This window comes from Symphodus melops (genome assembly GCF_947650265.1).
Source record: "Symphodus melops genome assembly, chromosome: 11".
In the NCBI taxonomy this organism is placed as follows: domain Eukaryota; kingdom Metazoa; phylum Chordata; class Actinopteri; order Labriformes; family Labridae; genus Symphodus; species Symphodus melops.
Window position 1 is genome coordinate 19,550,353 of NC_136701.1, and position 18,836 is coordinate 19,569,188.

General features: G+C 40.9%; 1 protein-coding gene across 1 annotated transcript; it reads left to right on the forward strand.

Annotated features, from left to right (window-relative positions):
- Positions 1 to 508: 508 nt before the first annotated feature.
- hephl1b (hephaestin-like 1b) lies at positions 509 to 17,542 on the forward strand. The gene is made up of 20 exons (XM_079355778.1): positions 509 to 884; positions 2,902 to 3,146; positions 4,493 to 4,705; positions 6,136 to 6,354; positions 6,697 to 6,951; positions 7,584 to 7,755; positions 8,510 to 8,640; positions 8,752 to 8,883; positions 9,710 to 9,915; positions 10,027 to 10,162; positions 10,289 to 10,501; positions 12,328 to 12,544; positions 12,662 to 12,801; positions 12,883 to 13,008; positions 13,084 to 13,190; positions 14,251 to 14,485; positions 15,179 to 15,318; positions 15,668 to 15,821; positions 15,948 to 15,962; positions 17,118 to 17,542. The coding sequence occupies exons 1-20, from the start codon at positions 712 to 714 to the stop codon at positions 17,198 to 17,200; spliced, it is 3,312 nt and encodes a 1,103-aa protein (XP_079211904.1). The 5' UTR covers positions 509 to 711; the 3' UTR covers positions 17,201 to 17,542.
- Positions 17,543 to 18,836: the final 1,294 nt, after the last annotated feature.

Sequence of the window (18,836 nt, forward strand, 5' to 3'; positions counted from 1 at the left end):
CACATATTGTTATAGCCTAAACATTGACCTATGCGAGAGGGATGTGCACCTTCCTCTCAGCCTTAAAGTTAATCAAACTTCTAGGTCTTCAGCAGGGGAGGTAAATAGACTTCATGAATTATTAGATAGTGATGATGCCGTGGTGTTTAAACCATCATCTATGTGTAATAAATATCCTTCAATTTTGAACAACCCAAATAAAAACTGAGCTAAATCGTTCATATTTTGACTAATATTGTAGATTGCTTAAAAACAGACCATAGATTGGTTGAAACAGTGCCACAAAAATCTTCCACATAACCTCCACCTATAAACCTGCAGGACCATAAACATGCTGACTCATCACTTCTGGAAAATTGACACATAATTGAGACGACCCCTGGCGAATGCGTGTGTAGATCAATTACCGTTTGATTTCCCAGGAGTCGTTTTTAACAACGTTTTATCATAATCAGCGCCAGAGCACTGAGCGGTTATTATCCGTGATAACCGGGGGGAGGCGGTCACTGCGCCGCTGCTCTGTGTCTGAATAGATCGACTGTTTCTCTGCACACAGTTTCATAAGTGCTGAAACTCCTACGCGCGCGCGCTGTTAATACACGCGCATGTTTGCATGGAAGAGTCCACGGAGGTTTCCACTTGTTGCTTCTGATTAAAAACCCCCATTCGGAGTGAACGCTCAATGAGCACAAAGGGAACGACCGTGGTAACATGGCTTGGCTTTTGAGGCTGTTTGCGAGCTGTTTGTTGTTTCTCCTCTCCTCCGGCGCGGAAGGGAAGCGCAGCAGGGAGAGAGTTTACTATGTGGGGATCATTGAGGACTCGTGGGATTATGCACCCAGTGGAAAAAACCTGCTGAACGGGAAAGACGTCGAAAATGATGAGTGAGTAATAATGCCTTTCATTTTTGGGGAGAATTACGTATCCTAGTTTATGATTGGTATCAACTATTCAGGTCATTGTTGTGGCAAGTGACTGAAGTATTTGGGCAAAACCTGAAAGATCCTCCATCTGAGATAACAAAAATCCCGTTTTGGTGGTAAAGTCGGACCACAGTGGGTCATGTTGTCATGGTGTGACAGTGTCTAGACCTCTGTATTGTTCTGGACTTTCAGGTTGTCTGGAAGCAGATCCACAGGAAAAATGACAGTATTTGAGTGACTTACAGTGATTGAAGGTCTTCCTTCATGAGATTAGAGGCTTCCTGTGCTGTGTTACATTGACCAAAGACATCTGCATCTATTTAAAAAGCATCTCAACAGTAATTTGATTTCACACATTGTTAGTTTGCTGAAGAATAAACTGACAGATGTAAAAAGGTGCAATAGAAATATCCAGGTCTGAAAAACAGGACTAGGATCCAAATTGGGCCACTTGATTGTGTTTGGCAGTTTTGATTTAAGGTATAGTTAAACATAAGCCTAAAGTTGTTCATCTTTGTGGCTGTATGTAGTCAGCATTATCCGATATTGTCCAGGTGGACAATTAAACAGAGTTCTCAATGCATGTGCTCCCAACTGTTTTTGGCTCTCATAGGGATTTTTTAAGATGTACAACACACACACTGAAGAAAATCAACTTTATCCCCCAAAAACTCCAAATATATTCAGTCAGCTGTTTTTAATTTGCCACATTTAAGAAGGATTACCAAATGTTTGCCGCTTTAGGGTTAATTAAATATGAAGATAAATGTATATTCTTTTTTTTAAATGAAAATAGTTTAAAGTAAATCCAGCTGCCATGCCTGTTAAATGCAACTGCTGCATCCTTACAGAGAAATCCCAGACCTAACTTACTTTTTATTCTCTCTAGAGTTCATGTTATCATTGTTTTTCCAATTAGACTTCCTCTACAACAAACAGCAGTGGGTGCTGGTTTGGCTCAGGTAGAACAGCGCCCCATGAACAGGCTACTGTCCTTGTTGCTCTGTTTGCAGGTTCTACTCCAGATTTGGTGCTATTTGGTGCGTGTCATCCCCCGCTCTCTCTCTCCCTCCACTTTTCATGTCCTTTCAGCTTCCCTGTCCAAATAAAGCAAACATCCAAAATTGTAAATATATGTTTTAAACACAACGATGTCATCATATTGTTTACCTGCAGGAACAGTTGAAACCACTGAGACAAAAAAAGCTGTGTCGCTAATGGTTGGGCAGTACCCGATGCTTCACACACATCGTCGTGTTTAAATGGGATCAATTAGAGAGAGCTGGAGGCTGCACGTTATCACTAAATCACTTCAATCAGGTGTTCGATGAAACCCCCTTTATCTGCCTCCAGCAGAGTTGTCAATGTGACCCATTTGTGAATCTAGTGAAGGGCATGCTTTCTGCCCTTTCTTTGCAGGGGTTATATAGTATACTGTAGCAAAAACTGTGTAGGCAACAGCTCCAGTAACATGTTATTAGCCCACAGAAACCTGTAATAACAATAATTACAAGTCTAATTGTTAGAGACCTGCCATTTGTTCTGCTGTGCAACATCTATAATTAAAGTCAAATAATCCACCAGATAGATCCAAGCCTTTTGTGAAAGCTTACTAAGTGCCCTTCAGTGATGGCACTCTCTTTGCCATGTACTTCTTTTTATACTGGTACCACCCCTTCTGTATGTCATATTAACTAAATACCACTATAAGATGAGTTTCAGTTGTACAGTTTGTGTCTGGACAAAAAAAAAAACATTCAATTTTTTTAAATTTTATAAACTTATTTAGGAGTTTTTTAAGACTACGCATGTGTTAAGAGAGGGAGAAAAACAGCCTGTCATTGTGTGATCTTGCTTTATATAATATGACAGTACCCTGACTTTGAGAAATGTCCAATAAACAGGATTAACAGCGCTCTCTTTCTCCTCTCTGTTTCCACTGCTGTGTATTTATCTCTCATGTCCACTTGTATCTCAGGCATGCAACTGTGTTCCTGGAAAGAGGACCTCACCGGATTGGCAGTGTGTATAAGAAAGCCATGTTCCGACAGTACACTGATGCAACGTACAGTAGCCTGGCCCCCCGGCCGGCCTGGCTGGGCTTCCTGGGGCCTGTGCTGCGAGCCGAGGTCGATGACGTCATCGTGGTCCACCTGAAGAACTTTGCAAGCAGGAACTACTCAATGCATCCACATGGAGTTTTCTATGAGAAGAATTCAGAGGGTAAAGTAGCATTATGAGATACACCAAGAGTACACCACATAGAGAATTATAGAAGGGGATTTCTGAAAGAACTAAATCGGGCCTGTCACTAATAATTCCTCAGTTGAAACAGTACTTAGAATACCTAAAAACAGTGACATTGTTCAGACAAATTTTCCTTTTTAAATTAATAGTTGCTCTGGCAAAGTGTGCGCTCATTTAGTACAAAGCCATGTTAGCAGGCTTTAGATGCCGTGGATCAAAACCCAATTTTCTTGTCCTGATGTACAACAGCCATTGCTTATTAATTTTCAGTCTTCATCTTTTTTTTTTTTGCAATACATGAACTGTTATCCAGTTAATTGCCTCATTGGACTGTTTTCAAAGTGTTGCTAAATACAAGGTAACATTTTACGTATATAAATTGTGCAGATTTAAATTACTATCAGATTTTTTGTCTCACATAAACTGAAGCTCTGTGTATGGCTTTAGGAAAAATGTGGCGTCTCTGTCTCCTTTTCTTCAATGCCAGACAGTTTCTGATAACAAGATACCGACAGGCTGACATGACAAAGGACAACAAAATATGATACGGACTGAAAGAGTCCATTTATGCTGGTGTTCTGAGGAAAGAAGTGCAGCTGCAACATTCCAGTCCCCTTTGCAGATATGTCTCTTGTGAACTTTGCTGTAATTTGTTATGCAACAAGCCCCCTCCTCGGTTTATCCCTGGTGATGCATCCTGTCCCCGGCTTATACAGGGCCTGAGGAGAACTGAAACTGAAACTAAATTCTTGTTGTGGAAGTAAGTTCTGTTAAAAAAGAGAACCTGCATCAGTCTGTCTGTAGGTCAAATGGTACATTTCTCTTGGGTTTTTGAATAGCTTTTTATAAACAGCAGGAAGGGAGAGGGATGTTTGTTAGTGGAGAAAGGAGAAAAGGGGTGTAGTGTCAAAACGCCAAGAAGCAGAAAGACTGATCAAATCAGCCAATTTTGTTTCAACCATATCATGTTGCAAGCACAAATTAGTGCAGACGTGAAAGAACTACACTGAGGTCATTTAGGTGTTTGTAGATGACACACAGTTGCATACGTGGAGGCTGAAAGCTTAACAGAGATAAGAGAAAAATGACCTAGATCTCTCTTACCTCCGTTTAAGAATGTGATCATTTAGACATTTGCAGATGATGAATAACTTATTCCCTTCACATGTTTTTTAGATCATTTCTAGATCAGCAAAAAGTTAGGATACATTTGACTGTGGCGAAATAGAGCCGCTGAGCTGTTGAACCAGTGTGCTTTCAACGTGTGCCTTTAGAGGACACGAAGGGAGCTTAGCATGAACATCTTTGTGTTTGTATACCAGGGGCTCTCTATCCAGATGGGACATCAAACATGTTGAAGAGGGACGACTCTGTTCCACCAGGAGGCAGATACACCTACCGCTGGGAGGTCAGACCCAAATTTGCCCCCACAGATGATGACGCCAATTGCCTGACCTGGGTCTACCACTCTCATGTGGACGCACCCATGGACATCGCCTCGGGACTTATAGGGGCTTTGCTTACCTGCAAAAAAGGTATGAAGATAACCTTTGAGGACAGTTCTTTTATTATAACATGGTATTCTTATGGTCGAGAATACCATTGGTATTCTTTACTTTATGACCTCCTCCTCACAGATGTTCCTGATTACTGTGCTTGTCTGACTTAACTGGACCTCGGTATTACATTTCACACTGTTGATCAGACAACCTTCGCTGAAGCTTAGCCTTTATGACTGCTTTCAGTTTATTCATATCCTTTCTTAAAAACAGAACTTTCCCAGGGGAACATAGGTAACTTATCCATTTTCAAGGTAATATGTTTTATGGTGTCCCATAAGGCTCCGTCCTAAGCCCCATGTTCTACTCTTTCCACATGCAAAATTAGGCAAACTCCTCACCAGAGGCACAACATTTCCTAACACTGCTACACTGGAAACACTCAGCTCCATCTTCAAAGAAAAATACACTTTTTTCTCCCCTTTATTGCATAAACTGATCTCTTCCTGAATGTCAATGTTAACAAACCTCAGAGTTACATTTAACTCTGCGTTTGAATTTTATGATTGAGTAAAACTGGGACAAACAAAAACAGTTTAAAAAAAACATGTGCTTTTAACTCTTTCCAACCCTATTGTTCTGAGTGTATACTCGGATCAGCAGGCCTTCTTTGTTCCTGATGCAACAAAAGCAAGAAAGGCTGCTGCCAGACTTCTGGCTGCTTCAAGATACTGGCCCTATTCTATCCTCTCTTTAACGGCTTCAAGAAGACACATTAAACCATCTTTTAGGTTGTGCTGTTTGTTTTTAAAGCCTTGACTGACCTGGCCCCTCATAGAAAGCAGACCTTCTGAGCCCTCAAACAACTTCCAGGCCCCTGGGATCATCTGGCATGTGCCTCCTGGCAGTCCCTTGCTCCAACCTTAAACTTAAAGATAGCTGTTTTCTTTTGCAGTCAAAGCCCCGAGACTGTGGACCAGCCCTCTCTCTATAGTCTGATTTGTCGCCTTTGTTGACTTGTTTAAGTATCTTCTCAAAATATTCGTCATTAGCATTTTAATGTCTCTGTCCTCAATAGGCTGCTCATATGTTGTAATTGTGTTTTCTGTTCTTTTTGTTCCTCTTCATTTCTCTTCTTACATTTTTCTTGTTTGTTTCATGCTCTTATCTGACTTTTTGGTGTACTGCTTTAGTCAACAGCTGTGTTCCAAGATTCCTGAATTCATTTTTAGTGATGAGGCTAGATAGCTTTATAGGTATCAGCCAGGTTTTGAGCACGAAATGACAACAATGAAACATTGCATCAAAATGCTTTGTGAAAAGAGAGAAGAGAGGTAACACAGATTCATGCCAACGTTTCAGAATCATGCATGGTGATATGAGGAGGTATAGATCAAATTGAATTAAATATGTATCTGCAATCCACCGCCATTTAACCGCCATTTCCTTTTTCTCTATGAGCACAGGGATCTTGAAGGAGACGAGCAGTCCAGTCGTAGGTCAGACAAAGCCAGGTGTTGCTGTCGATTCAGCCAGAAATGATGTAGACCAGGATGTCTTCCTGATGTTCAACGTGGTGGATGAAAACCTGAGCTGGTATCTGGAGGACAACATTCAGAAGTGCAGTGATCCCAGTGGGGTGGACCAAGAGGACCCAGACTTTAAGGAGTCAAACCTGATGCATGGTGAGGGATAAGTCCAACTATATTGTTAGGACTATTTTTTTTACTTAATGAATCTTACATGCTGGAAGTTTAAATGATTAAGCTCATGTACAATATTGGAACATATCGTATTCACGATGACCCTCAGGTTGCGAGGCCAACTTTTCAGGGCTTCCAGTGAAATATCTACAGTATAATCTTAGCTAACGTACGCGGTAAATGTATCTGTGAATGTCCTCTCAAACCCCCAACTAAAGGAGTTACTGGTGACTTCAAATAATATCAGTGTAAAAAACAAGGTTTACAGGCTAAATGTGTCCCCTGTTTGTTATTTGAACCTCTGTCTGTGTTTTTCTCTGACAGCTATAAATGGCTACATGTTTGGTAACCTGCCTGGAATCGAGTTATGTCAGCACCGTGCAGTGGCATGGCATCTGTTTGGCATGGGGAACGAGGTGGACATTCACTCTGCTTTCTTTCATGGAAACACTCTCCTGGACCGAGGCCATCGTACAGACGTCCTCAGCCTGTTCCCCGCCACGTTCGCTACAGCCGAGATGGTCCCGAAAGCGGCAGGAAAGTGGCTGCTGACGTGCCAAGTTAATGACCACCTGCAGGGTAGGGCACCTGACCCTTATCCTCTGTGTTGACCTACCTGCTCTGAGACTTCACTGGTTGTACAGAATTGCTGACGGGAAAGAATGCATTTTTTTTCTGTGAGGTCCACCTCTGTTCTTTCTGTCAAAGCATTTTGTTAGAGAGGCTTGTTTTTGACTCTGAACATGCCGGGTCTTGTATTTTAAAAAGGGTCAAAGTCCACTGGACAAAGAACTGAATGAGCTGTATACTTGCTCAACATTAAATAAACATCATTGACTCTGAGGAAATACATTTCCTTTGTGTCATATCACGCTCGACATAAAAACCCATTCAGTCCTGTTCCTTCACTGAACAAAAAGAAAGTCAAATAGAAATATGTTAAGAATCTCTGGGTAGTTTTATAGGTTATGTGTCCTGTCAGGTTTTTTAAAGTGAACCCTTATTTTTAAAGGAAACCACAAGGAAGTAAATTTAATCTGAACCTGAAAGTATTTATTATTTTATAGAGCATTGAACCTGACCTTTTAGACTCCCATGTTGGTTGCCAGTAATTAGGATTTCCTAAGGTTCTAAAGGTCAACTTTCACAATAGGCATATACTTCATACAGTACATGTCATTTGTCATACATGTGGGTCTTTTTTTTTCCAGCTGGGATGCAGGCCTTTTATGAAGTGAAGCCATGTGACAGTGAGGCCAGCTCCACAGAGATGGGCGGGGGTGTTGTGAGGAATTTCTACCTGGCAGCAGAGAGAGTCCTGTGGAACTACGCTCCCTCAGGGAAAGATCTGATCAATGATGTATCGCTAACTGAGGCCGACAGGTGGGCGGACCCTTTATGAAATTTAAGTCACAAACTGCTGCATCAATCAGAGGTTACAGCAACGATGGCTCAACTGTTCTCGTACAAAGTCATTTAAAACCCTTCTAAGTAAGGTGTGCTCACATGGTTTCATAGCAAATCAGCTCAAGAAAGTTTGAAAAATTGCATTGCTGATGACTTAAGTCTGTCTTCATGTGCAACCCAAGAAGACATTATTGCTCCCCATTATTGTTGCCCAACAGATATAGTTTTATAGAAACCTTTTTGAATAACATCCAGGATCAATAAATGAACTTGTTTTAGAACAGTTTTTATAAATTCTGATATTTTTTGGTGGATGGTGATTGGAATCACTTTATAGCCAGGTGAATGACACTGAAATCTTTGTAAAATACATATACAATGATGTCACTAAGTACAACTCAAAATAAAGTTGTATGTGTGTATTACCAGACCTCTGGACACGGCTGGTTACACAGCAGCGTGTCGTTCCTGTGGTGAGGCAGTTCTGTGGTGTCTGGAGTAAATGTGTGGACGGCGATGCAGTGACTCAGTTGTTATTGTGTCTTTGTTATTGTTGTCTGTCCTGACACAGTGAGGTCTGACTGACTGGCCAGCTCTTGGCTCTGTGGATTTTCTCTGTAGTGAGAAATGACACAGTGCTTCTTCATCTTGGCCACAGACTGTAAACTACAACCCAAATCAGTCTTTCTCTACCTCCTACACTTCCATTATCTTGTTCCCTTTCTCATAGTGCATCCGAGATGTTTTTTGGTAAAGAGGGAGGAAGAATCGGAGGTGTTTACCAGAAAGTGATATACAAAGAGTACACAGATGATACTTTCACCACCTTGAAACCACAGGATTTACACTTAGGGATGTTAGGTAAGAAAAAAAAAAAAAATCTCACACTTCCTATTTTGTGTCTTGTGTACCTGACTGGTTTCTTGGCTCTTATCTTGTGTCCGGTCACGATATCCTTCTGCTTTTGTCCAGGTCCTGTCCTGAGGGCAGAGGAAGGAGACACTCTCAGAGTGACATTTATGAATTTAGCTGATAGAAACTACAGCATCCAGCCACATGGCCTGCACTATGACAAACACTCCCAGGGAAGCAGCTACGAGGACGGTGAGTTGACACAGACTCACGGAAAGTCAGTTTAATTTGCTGGCATGAACTGTTTTGCATTAGATAGTGCTGGAATCGAAATCCAAAAAAGAGGGGGAAAAAATTAAGCTGAAAGACTTTGTGTGCAAAACCTTGTTTTTTAAATGTCATTTTGAATGACAAGATTTAAAACCCTGAATCCTACATGCCTAGAAAAATCCTAAATTAAACACATGTGCTCATGCCCACAATCATACACATCCTTAAAGGGAGAAGGATAGAGTAACATAGAAATGTGCAGCAGAACATTCAGTCAGCATGTATTTGTTAAAGCTCCTGTGATAAAATCTCTGTTTGTGTTGACTTCGGTGCGCCCTGTTGACAAAGCAATACACATATTTGCTGTTCTTGTCCTGTACATGTGTAGGTAGTGTGATCTGATTTAAAAAAAAAAAAAAAGTCACCCTGCTGTTTTAGCAGCATCCTCAGAGGTGCGCTGATTATCAACAAGGCCAGTAGGTGTCTTAGGAGGCTCCAAATGTCCACAGGTTGCAGTGGCAGTAGGAATCCTCTCTAAGGGGGCACCCTTAGTTTGTCAATGAAAGACACCAAAGCAAAACAAAGAGGAGTAATCTGTGTGGGAGTAAATAGGTAGTTAAAACACATGCTTCATATTATTATCACTTTAAAGTAAATCAACATGATTCGCTGTGACCAAAGTCTGAAGCAGTAAAAAAATTATTTTTGTTGCCGAACTGGAATTAAGCTCCAGTTTAAAGACTCTATTAGATCAGATGGGACAGCAGATTTAATTGTATTATTTTTTTTCATGTGCAATGATGTGTAGGTGTCAACAAGCCAGGCTCCCACGTAGCTCCGGGGCAGAACTTCACGTACACCTGGCAGGTGTTAGAAGGTCCGTCTTCATCAGATACTCCCTGCATCCCCTACCTGTACTACTCCGCCACTGATCCTGCCAAAGACACCAACTCAGGATTAGTGGGACCTCTGCTGGTGTGCAAGAAGGGAACGCTGGGGGAGAACGGAACCCAGGTTGCTGCTTCTTTCATCCATTTAAACGCATGCACACACGCACACACAATTAAATTGTCCTTCCATGTCATCTCATACACTTTCTTTCCCCGTGTGTGCATCTCTGTACAGAACGATGTGGATAAAGAGTTCTTCCTCCTGTTTTCTGTCATTGATGAAAACTCAAGTTGGTATTTAGAGGAGAACATCAAGACTTTTGGTGGCAACTCAGACAACCCAGATTTTGAAGAGAGCAATTTGATGCATGGTAACCAGTGTGTTTGGTCACTTCACTGTCTTTAACTTTAAATTGGCTGTATAACATTAAAACTGATCATCATTCTGTTGCCTTTTCAGGTCATTATTTTTGTTCACTTTTGTTTCTCTCTTCCAGCTGTGAACGGTCGGATGTATGGGAACCTCCCCGGACTGGAGATGTGTGCAGGGGACAAAGTTCAGTGGTACACATTCGGCCTGGGCACAGAGGTGGACATCCATGGTGTTTATTTTGAAGGCAACACCTTTAAGAAGCAGAGCACAACACGAGACACAATCAGCCTCTTCCCTCACACCACTGCTTCTGTCTCCATGCAGCCAAACACTCCCGGTCAGTCACGGACACACATGTACACGCACAATTACACACAACATGCCAAATGTGGTTTAATTCTTTAACAACATCCTGTTGTGCAAGCACTACTCCAAACGTTGGATAACAAGAAACATCCAGAAGTACAATGGAAACAGGAAAGGGTGAAACTTTTGTGTCATCCTGCCCTCTGTATGCATGTGTTTGGTCTTCCTGACATTATTTACATGTACAGTGCCTTGCGAAAGTATTCGGCCCCCTTGAACTTTTCGACCTTTTGCCACATTTCAGGCTTCAAACATAAAGATATAAAACTGTAATTTTTTGTGAAGAATCAACAAGTGGGACACAATCATGAAGTGAAATTCCAACAATAAATCACCACAAATTCAACTGAGGCTGTTTATAGGCAGTTCTAGACTACTTTCTGATGTTGTCTTCTTTCTTTTTTTCTTGAACTAGATGATTATGGTTTGGCTAAATCACCAACATGGTCTGAAACATTCAACTCAGACAAAACATAAACACATTTAAATACATAACAGCAGATGTGGTTTTATTTTCCAGTTTGTGTCAGCCTCGTATACATAAGCAGATAAGACATGTGCATGTGTCACTGAGCTACTTTGTGGTTATTTCTACAATACAAAGGCTGTGAATGGACTCATTAAGTCCAAAGGTAAACAAAGAAAAGAAGATGGCTGTTTGCATGTTAAAGAAATTAAAGAGAAGTTAAAAAATGTTTCCTGAAAAACAAGTTGTAGGTGATATATATATATTTGAGCAATAATCCTGCAAACTTCAGAATCTATGAACATGCAAGTGTCTCACCTTTTAAATGTACTTTATCATTCTGCACAGATATCCCCTTACTAGCAGGTCTTCCTACGTGCTTTTTAAACGCAGCAGCAGCACAACTGGTCTTCACCCGACCTAAAACAGCACCTGTCACACTGCTGTTCATCTTCCTCCACATGCTCCCAGTTAATGTTGCATCAGATTCAAAACTCTGCTGCTTGCTTACAAAACCGCTCCTCCTCACCTGAACTCTGTAATCCAGGTCTAGACTCTCCTCCCGCTCACTGCGCTCTCTGCCAGTGAAAGGCATCTGATCTAACCTTCACATCAGGGTCCTTGCTGGACTCTTCTCCTCTGTCGCCCCCCAGTGGGGGGAAAGAACTAACAAACTCCATTCATCTACAGAGTCCCTTTGCACTTTTAGGAAAAAGATAAAGCCCTCTCTCTTTCATGAATGTCTAGGAACTTTGTAGTATTGATGATGATGGTATTTAGTATGGTTTTTGGATGTATTAACTTTAATTATTTTAAAAATACACTCTCTGTGCTCAGCCCATCAGCACCTGTACTTTATGTCCAATCGGACTCAAAGCAGTTCATTTGCCCTAACTGGCATTGTTTCATCCTCTCTTGATCCTTGCTTGTGTTATGCTTACTCTCTGATGTTCACCACTTTGGATAAAAGCGTCCTAAATGAATTGTAGAATTGTGGGATTCAAACATATATAAGCAAACGCTGTTTATTTTTTAGAGGAGTTACTGTGACAGCACATAACAATGGAGGATAATGAAGGTGGAGTCATTTGTAATGTACGTAGATTTGTTTAGCTAAGCTAACCAAGCGTGCAGTCATTTGCAACAACTTGAAAACAAACATTTCCTGTCATGACAATATGTTCTCTCAAAGCAACATGGAGTGCAGCTGCATTTTCAGTAACGTGTTCTGTGGGTAAAAAAGTGTTTGTAGATGTGCCCTTTCAACATGTGGAGTAAAGGGACAAACGTCTCTTTCGTGTGTATAAATCTGCGTCCTCCTCTCCTGACAGGTTTATTTGAAGTAAGCTGCAGAGTAACAGACCACTTCTCCGCCGGAATGAGGCAGCAGTACCGAGTGGACCAGTGTGCTCACGGCCAAGTGAAGACCACAAAAACACAGCCGACTAAAATCGTGCGGTATTATATCAGCGCTGAAGAGATCGAGTGGGACTACTCACCGGAGAGACACTGGGAGCTGGAGAAACACCACGCCACATCAGAGGACAGGTGGGTGACGAACAGAATAACAGGATGATGTACTTCAGTGTTGGAGCCAGAGCCTGTCATTAGTGGTAAAAGTTATTACTGTTTGTTTAATGAAGCACATTGGTACATGTCTCCCAGTCCAGGCAGCATATTTGTGGCCAACGGGGAAAACAGAATTGGCTCGCGCTATAAGAAGGTGGTGTACAAAGAATACACGGATGACACCTTCAGAGTCAAGACGAAACGGCACCCGAGCCAACAACACCTTGGGATTATCGGTAAGACCAGAAGCACTTTCTTCTTTTTGTCCGCTCCAGGTCAGACTGAATGTGAAATGTTTCTTTGTTTCCTCTCTTTAGGTCCGATAATCAAAGCGGAGGTAGGAGAGCAGATCTCGGTTACATTCAGGAACAAAGCCAGCCGGCCGTACTCAATAAACGCACACGGAGTTCAAGCTATTGGCACACACATTCCTGTTGAACCGGGTGAGACTGAAGTAGCTGCACATGCACTTTGGGCAACTCATACCTATACTTACTTACATGTTGTCTTGCCTTTAGGCTACATGATCGAGTTGACGTGGGATATTCCTGAGAGCTCTGGTCCAGGGGTCTCGGATCCGAACTGCATCTCATATGCCTACTACTCCAACGTTGATTTCATCAGGGTACGACAAAGAGTGATCTGAACTTTCTGTATACAGTAGCACCTTTAAAACCAGAGTTCAAAGAGTGCTTTGACAAAAAAACAGCATAAGTAGCATGGTACCCCAATGGTAAACACACGAGAATGGCCAGATGACTTAATTTAATTCAAGCAAGAGAGAGACATAAAAACACAGCAGGGAGAAGATAGAAAGAGTGAAAAAGACACGATGAGTGAAGTACAGCACATAAAACTGAAATTAAGATATCGAAGGAAAAACAAACATCAATATGAATAAATAAAGTTCATGCCTTTAAAAAGAAAACGTCACAATAACACAAAGGATGTCACAGATTCTGTGGCCTAATCTCCTCAGGCAGGTCGCTTTAAAGCTGAGCGGCTGTGATGGCAAAAGAACGTTTTTAGATTCAAGCTTCAAAATTAGAAGACCTCGAGAGCCGAAGTTGAAGGTGGGAGTGTTCAAACCAAACCGTCCACAATCGCACACACCCTTTATTTTGGTGTCAGGATCAGATACTGTTTTTTTTGTATTTTACAGTGTAAAACAGAAGCTTTGTGCAACCACGGCTTCACTTCACACAACTGAAGCCACCTTTTCATGAATGCACTGCACTCTGTTTGTGTAGACAGGCTGCTAGATACTCTGGACAGTATCGTGGGGGAAGCCCTGACGTTTTGTCAAACTTGTCAAGAGTGCATGTTTTAAAAAGAATTAATAATCGATTTCATAACTTACAATGATGTTGACTTAGTCAAATCAGCCCACATACAGAAAAAAATCCTCCTGATCTTTCTTGGTTGCATCACCATTTTTTCTAAAAGGTCATTCCTATTCCACTTTGATGTTAATGCTGCTTGGTTTTAACAGCCGTCTCTGTAAATGTACAATCACATAAACACCCCACCCGGACCCTCCGTGGGACCTCCTTCACCCTCTCCTTACACACGAACATGAACGTGAACATGAAAGTCACAGTAACAGAAAGAAAACAAGTTAAAAGATTGTATACACTTGGATGTTTTGAGCCCGAGTGGGAGATTTACACGTTGTTTATGTGCAGGATCTGTACAGTGGTCTCCTGGGGCCTCTAGTGGTCTGCAGGCCTGGGACTCTGCGAAGCGGTGTGGGGTCCGACAGACAGAGGGTAGACGTGGAGAAGGAGTTTGCTCTGCTCTTTATGGTGCATGATGAAAACCAGTCCTGGTACTTGGAGGACAACATCAGAACGTACCTTGGCGTAGACCCTCATAGCTTCAGGCCTGACGAGGACTTTGAGGAGAGTAACCTGATGCACGGTGAGAAGGAGTTATCAGAATTCTCTTTTTGTTTTGGTTTGGGTACAACAATACAGACCTTTCACTGTTCAGATACAAGTATAGAAAAAACCCTTTTACAGTATAATCATGGATCACATATCCTGTTTCACTAATGTGAAGCCAAAGTACCCCATCGACGATATCACGCTGATTACGTAATTTGGAGCAGGAGTTTTGCAGTACAGTTTCGACTTCCAGCTCAGGTCCAGACGCTCATGGGTAAAGAAAGATCAATAACTCTTGTGTTAGTCTTCATAAGGTTTGCTCTCTATTCATCCTCTAATTCGCTTATCTGGTGCACACAATGCTGCAGGAGCTGTGAGTCATGACATTTCCCTTAATTCAATGTTAACTGATTAGAAAAACTAACACTTGGACATGAATCATTACGATAAGAGCTCATGTTGAAGACAAAACTAATAATAACATCCTTGAGAGAAGAGAAAAAAAGCTGAACAATAGTAACATAAAACCTATTTTACTATAAGAAGCCAACAGATATACAGTAAATATCAATTACAAAGATTAATAAAGGGGCACTGGTGGCCTAACGGTTAGGGTGGGTGACACTTGTACCTATCCCACACAACGTGGGCAAACCTACACACACTGTAAAATTCAGTACAGCCAACTCCTAACATGTCTACATTTCTGTGCATTTCTCTTTTAAAGGGATCAATGGGAAGCTGTACGGTAACCTGCAAGGACTGGTCATGACAGAGGGCGAGAAGGTCGACTGGTATCTGCTCGGCATGGGCAACGAGGTGGACATGCACACCGTTCACTTCCACGCTGAGACTTTTACCTACAAGGTAGACAACAGCACCAAATCACTGTGAACACCCTTTAGATTTTTTTATTTGAGGTTTTTCATCTTTTTATATAAATTTAACTATAGGCATTATCAGAAGTCTTGCAGCAGCATAGAAAAATGTCCCATCCTTAAATATTCACATGGTGTAGACCAGTGGTGTGGATTAAATCAAATCATAATATTCTGAAGTTGACCTTGGCATGAAAACCTCTTACACAGGAAGTTTCCTCTTACAATGTTTTTTTTTTTTTCCCAAGACCTTTTTTCCCTTTATTTGTTCACCTCTGATTCACTGAATGTGCTGTGTGTCTATTTGTATGTCCGTTCTGTGTGTTTGTGTGTATAAGACGGACCGCACGCACCGTGCAGACGTCTTTGACCTCTTCCCCGGGACTTTCCAGACCATTGAGATGGTGGCGGGGAATCCGGGGACGTGGTTGCTCCATTGTCACGTGACCGACCACATCCATGCTGGCATGGAGACCACTTTCACCATTAAAGGTGTGTGTGAGCGCGCACAGGAGCATGTGGATGACAAGTACCAGTACATCCATTCATCTAATATTTATATTATTAAGAACAGCTTTATCTAACGTCTCACTTTTTTTTCTTGTTCCACGATCACAGAAAAGTCATCTAAAGGTAAGATCTGTTTCCTGATATCAAATAATGCACAGATTATTTCAATCCTGTGTTTATATTTTTTCATTATTCATTTATTGTTGTCACTAATTTGGCTTTATTTTTACAGATATGTCTAGATATCTAGATTTCATATAACGTTAATTTAACTCAGCTTTGATATTACTAACACTCTACTACATCCGAACCTTATTTAAAACTGAATAATTGTTCCTAAATTACCTGATGCACACTCGAGGCTAGAACAATCTAAAAGGGGCGTGCCAATATATATATATATATACATTATATTGAAATAATAGGTATGGGGTTTGTGTAAGACAAATGAATGGGGTTTCCTGTAAAGCTTATTATTGCTGTGTGTACAAAACTTTTAAGGTCCATACTGTGTGTTTGCAAGTTTTTAACGTTCAGTTTCAAATGAAGGCTTAAACTAGTGTGGCTCTCTTTATCATTTATATGTAGCTCATCAACATATCAGTGGAATATGGAACTGGCTTTGATTGAGCAGTCCATCATAATTGCTATAGTTTTGGACAATATATATTATTAGTGGGTGTTTTCAAAACTCTCTGAAATGTCATCTTGACAAAAACTTTGTGCAGCCTTGATGTGCGATATCAGCTGCAGTATTTCAAAGATTGTACTGTAGCATGTTTCAAGGTGTTTTTACATTATAACCAAACAACAAATCTTTTCAAGGCTCTGATCTGGTAAAACACTGGTCAGAGGTTGCCCAGTAGATATCAGGCTGACTCTGAGCTGTTGAGTCATGAATGTGGAATGTGTTGTTGAAAGTTATCTTTATCTGCCTGGTTGGTATTGGGTGAATTGTTTTCATTTGGGTCAAGCTCTTCTTTCGAGCTGCAACATTTGAAGGTTGCTGTTCAGCAGATACATTCTTGACTATTTAAACTTTGACAAAGGTGGACTTCAATTCCATTGTTTTACAATAGGCTTAAAGTCCTGAAAAAAAAAGTGACATTCAACATTCTTTACAATTATGTTACACTAAATGCAACAAATACGTACAGACACTAAGTAGGCTTTGACTCAGGTTTTGTATTTAGGATTATGAGCTTTTCATGCAAACCCTACTACATGGTAAACGTGTCAAATCCTTAATTTCTGAACCTCTTGTCTTTCCTGCTGCAGCAGCTGGAACTGAAGTCTCCATGAAGACTCTGCTGCTCTCGCTGGCTCTGTGTCTTTTGGCTGTAGGTGGACTTCACTTATGAAGGGACCCCCACTCCAATCTGTGCCTGTGTCGCCAGAGTTGTCTTTAATGCACTTCAAAAATCCAGGGATGAAATCACTGTTGCATGGAAGGTTTTTATGTACATATTTAGCAGTTGAGGCAAGACACAGTATATTAAAGAGAAGTACAGTCACATGTAAAGTTCAGAAATGCTTTATTTTATTAGGAAAAAAACAAGCCTTTTATATTTCAGATGTGTGTCTCTGTTGTCTTTTTCGGCATGTTGCACTGTTTATTGTTGATTTGCTGCCTTTGCAATGCACAGCTTTACCAAATATTTCATAACATGAATGAATGTGCAATAAATACCTTGACTCAACGATTTTGGATCGACAATGTTAGCTTTTTTTTCACCTACTAGCCTCATAAGGCACCACAAGGGGGCGTTAGTTCACGTTTTAATATATAAAACAGACAAAATTAAGAAAAGTCTTTTAATTTGTTTTCATAAACTATAGCATAAAATTAAAAAAAAAGGATAGACTTATAAAATGATTAAAGACAGAATAAATAATGTACATTTGATAAAAACAGGAGGTTTTTGTGAACCCAACTTATATTGACATTAAAATCAACTTTCAATAAAGGCCACGCTCAAAACAAAGCAGCTGTGATCTGATGGCAAACATCTCAGACATCTGTGCTGATCAGATCAGTAATGCATTGATAAGGGACAGGAACTTAAACACTGCAATCATGATTACATGCAGTTTTTGTAAAAGTCAGTGTTTTTAAGTGGGAATGAAAATCCTCTGTCTGGTAATCAAGCAGTGTGATTGACTAATCTGCGATGGAAGGGTTAAATGCCCCATCCCAACAGACAGATTTACATTTTAAACAGGCCATTAACATTTTTATACAGCTGGTTTTGCCTTCAGTCTGACCTATTGATCACAGTAACAGCCCAAATTACCACATCAGGGTTTATGTGGATAGGATCACAGTTGGTCAGTGAGTGATCGATTTGCATATTGATTACTGTTTCAGAGTGCTTTGGAAGTGCTGGAAAACGACCTCGATTCTTGTGAGAGAAAAAAAGCCGACTTTTAAACATTGGATTGAAATATTCTTCTAGGCATATAGAATAATGACACACTCAAAGTCGTATATAATGCCAAATTGAAAGATCAAGTAAAATGGAATCAGCGCATTATTGGTCTGAATCACGTAAAGGCAGCACAGATGAGAAAGTATACAATGCAAGATGATGTTATCATGTCACTTTGGCAAGCAGAAAACGGTCTCGTTTTTCAGGTATTTGTGGATGCAGCTGGTTTCATGGACTTTGTCAGAAAGTGGACGCTCATATCAACTCATGCTGTCCCCCCAGCGTGCGCTCCTGTGTGTGCTATCTGTAAACAATGAGCAGACAAAAGCAAACACTAGTAAACAACAAATGTGTGCAACAGCTGAAACTGGTTTCACCGCTGCAGTGAGTGCGTCCTCTTGATATTGATCCAGCCTACGACACATCCTTGTTCTTATCTGTACAAGTCCATCAGGTTTTTTTTGCCAAGGAGACAGTGCTCGGCTTGATTATTCCTTCCAACATTTCGCACTGTGACTCCTATTAAACCCCGACCCCGCATATTTTTATTGTACTGACAAAAAAAAAG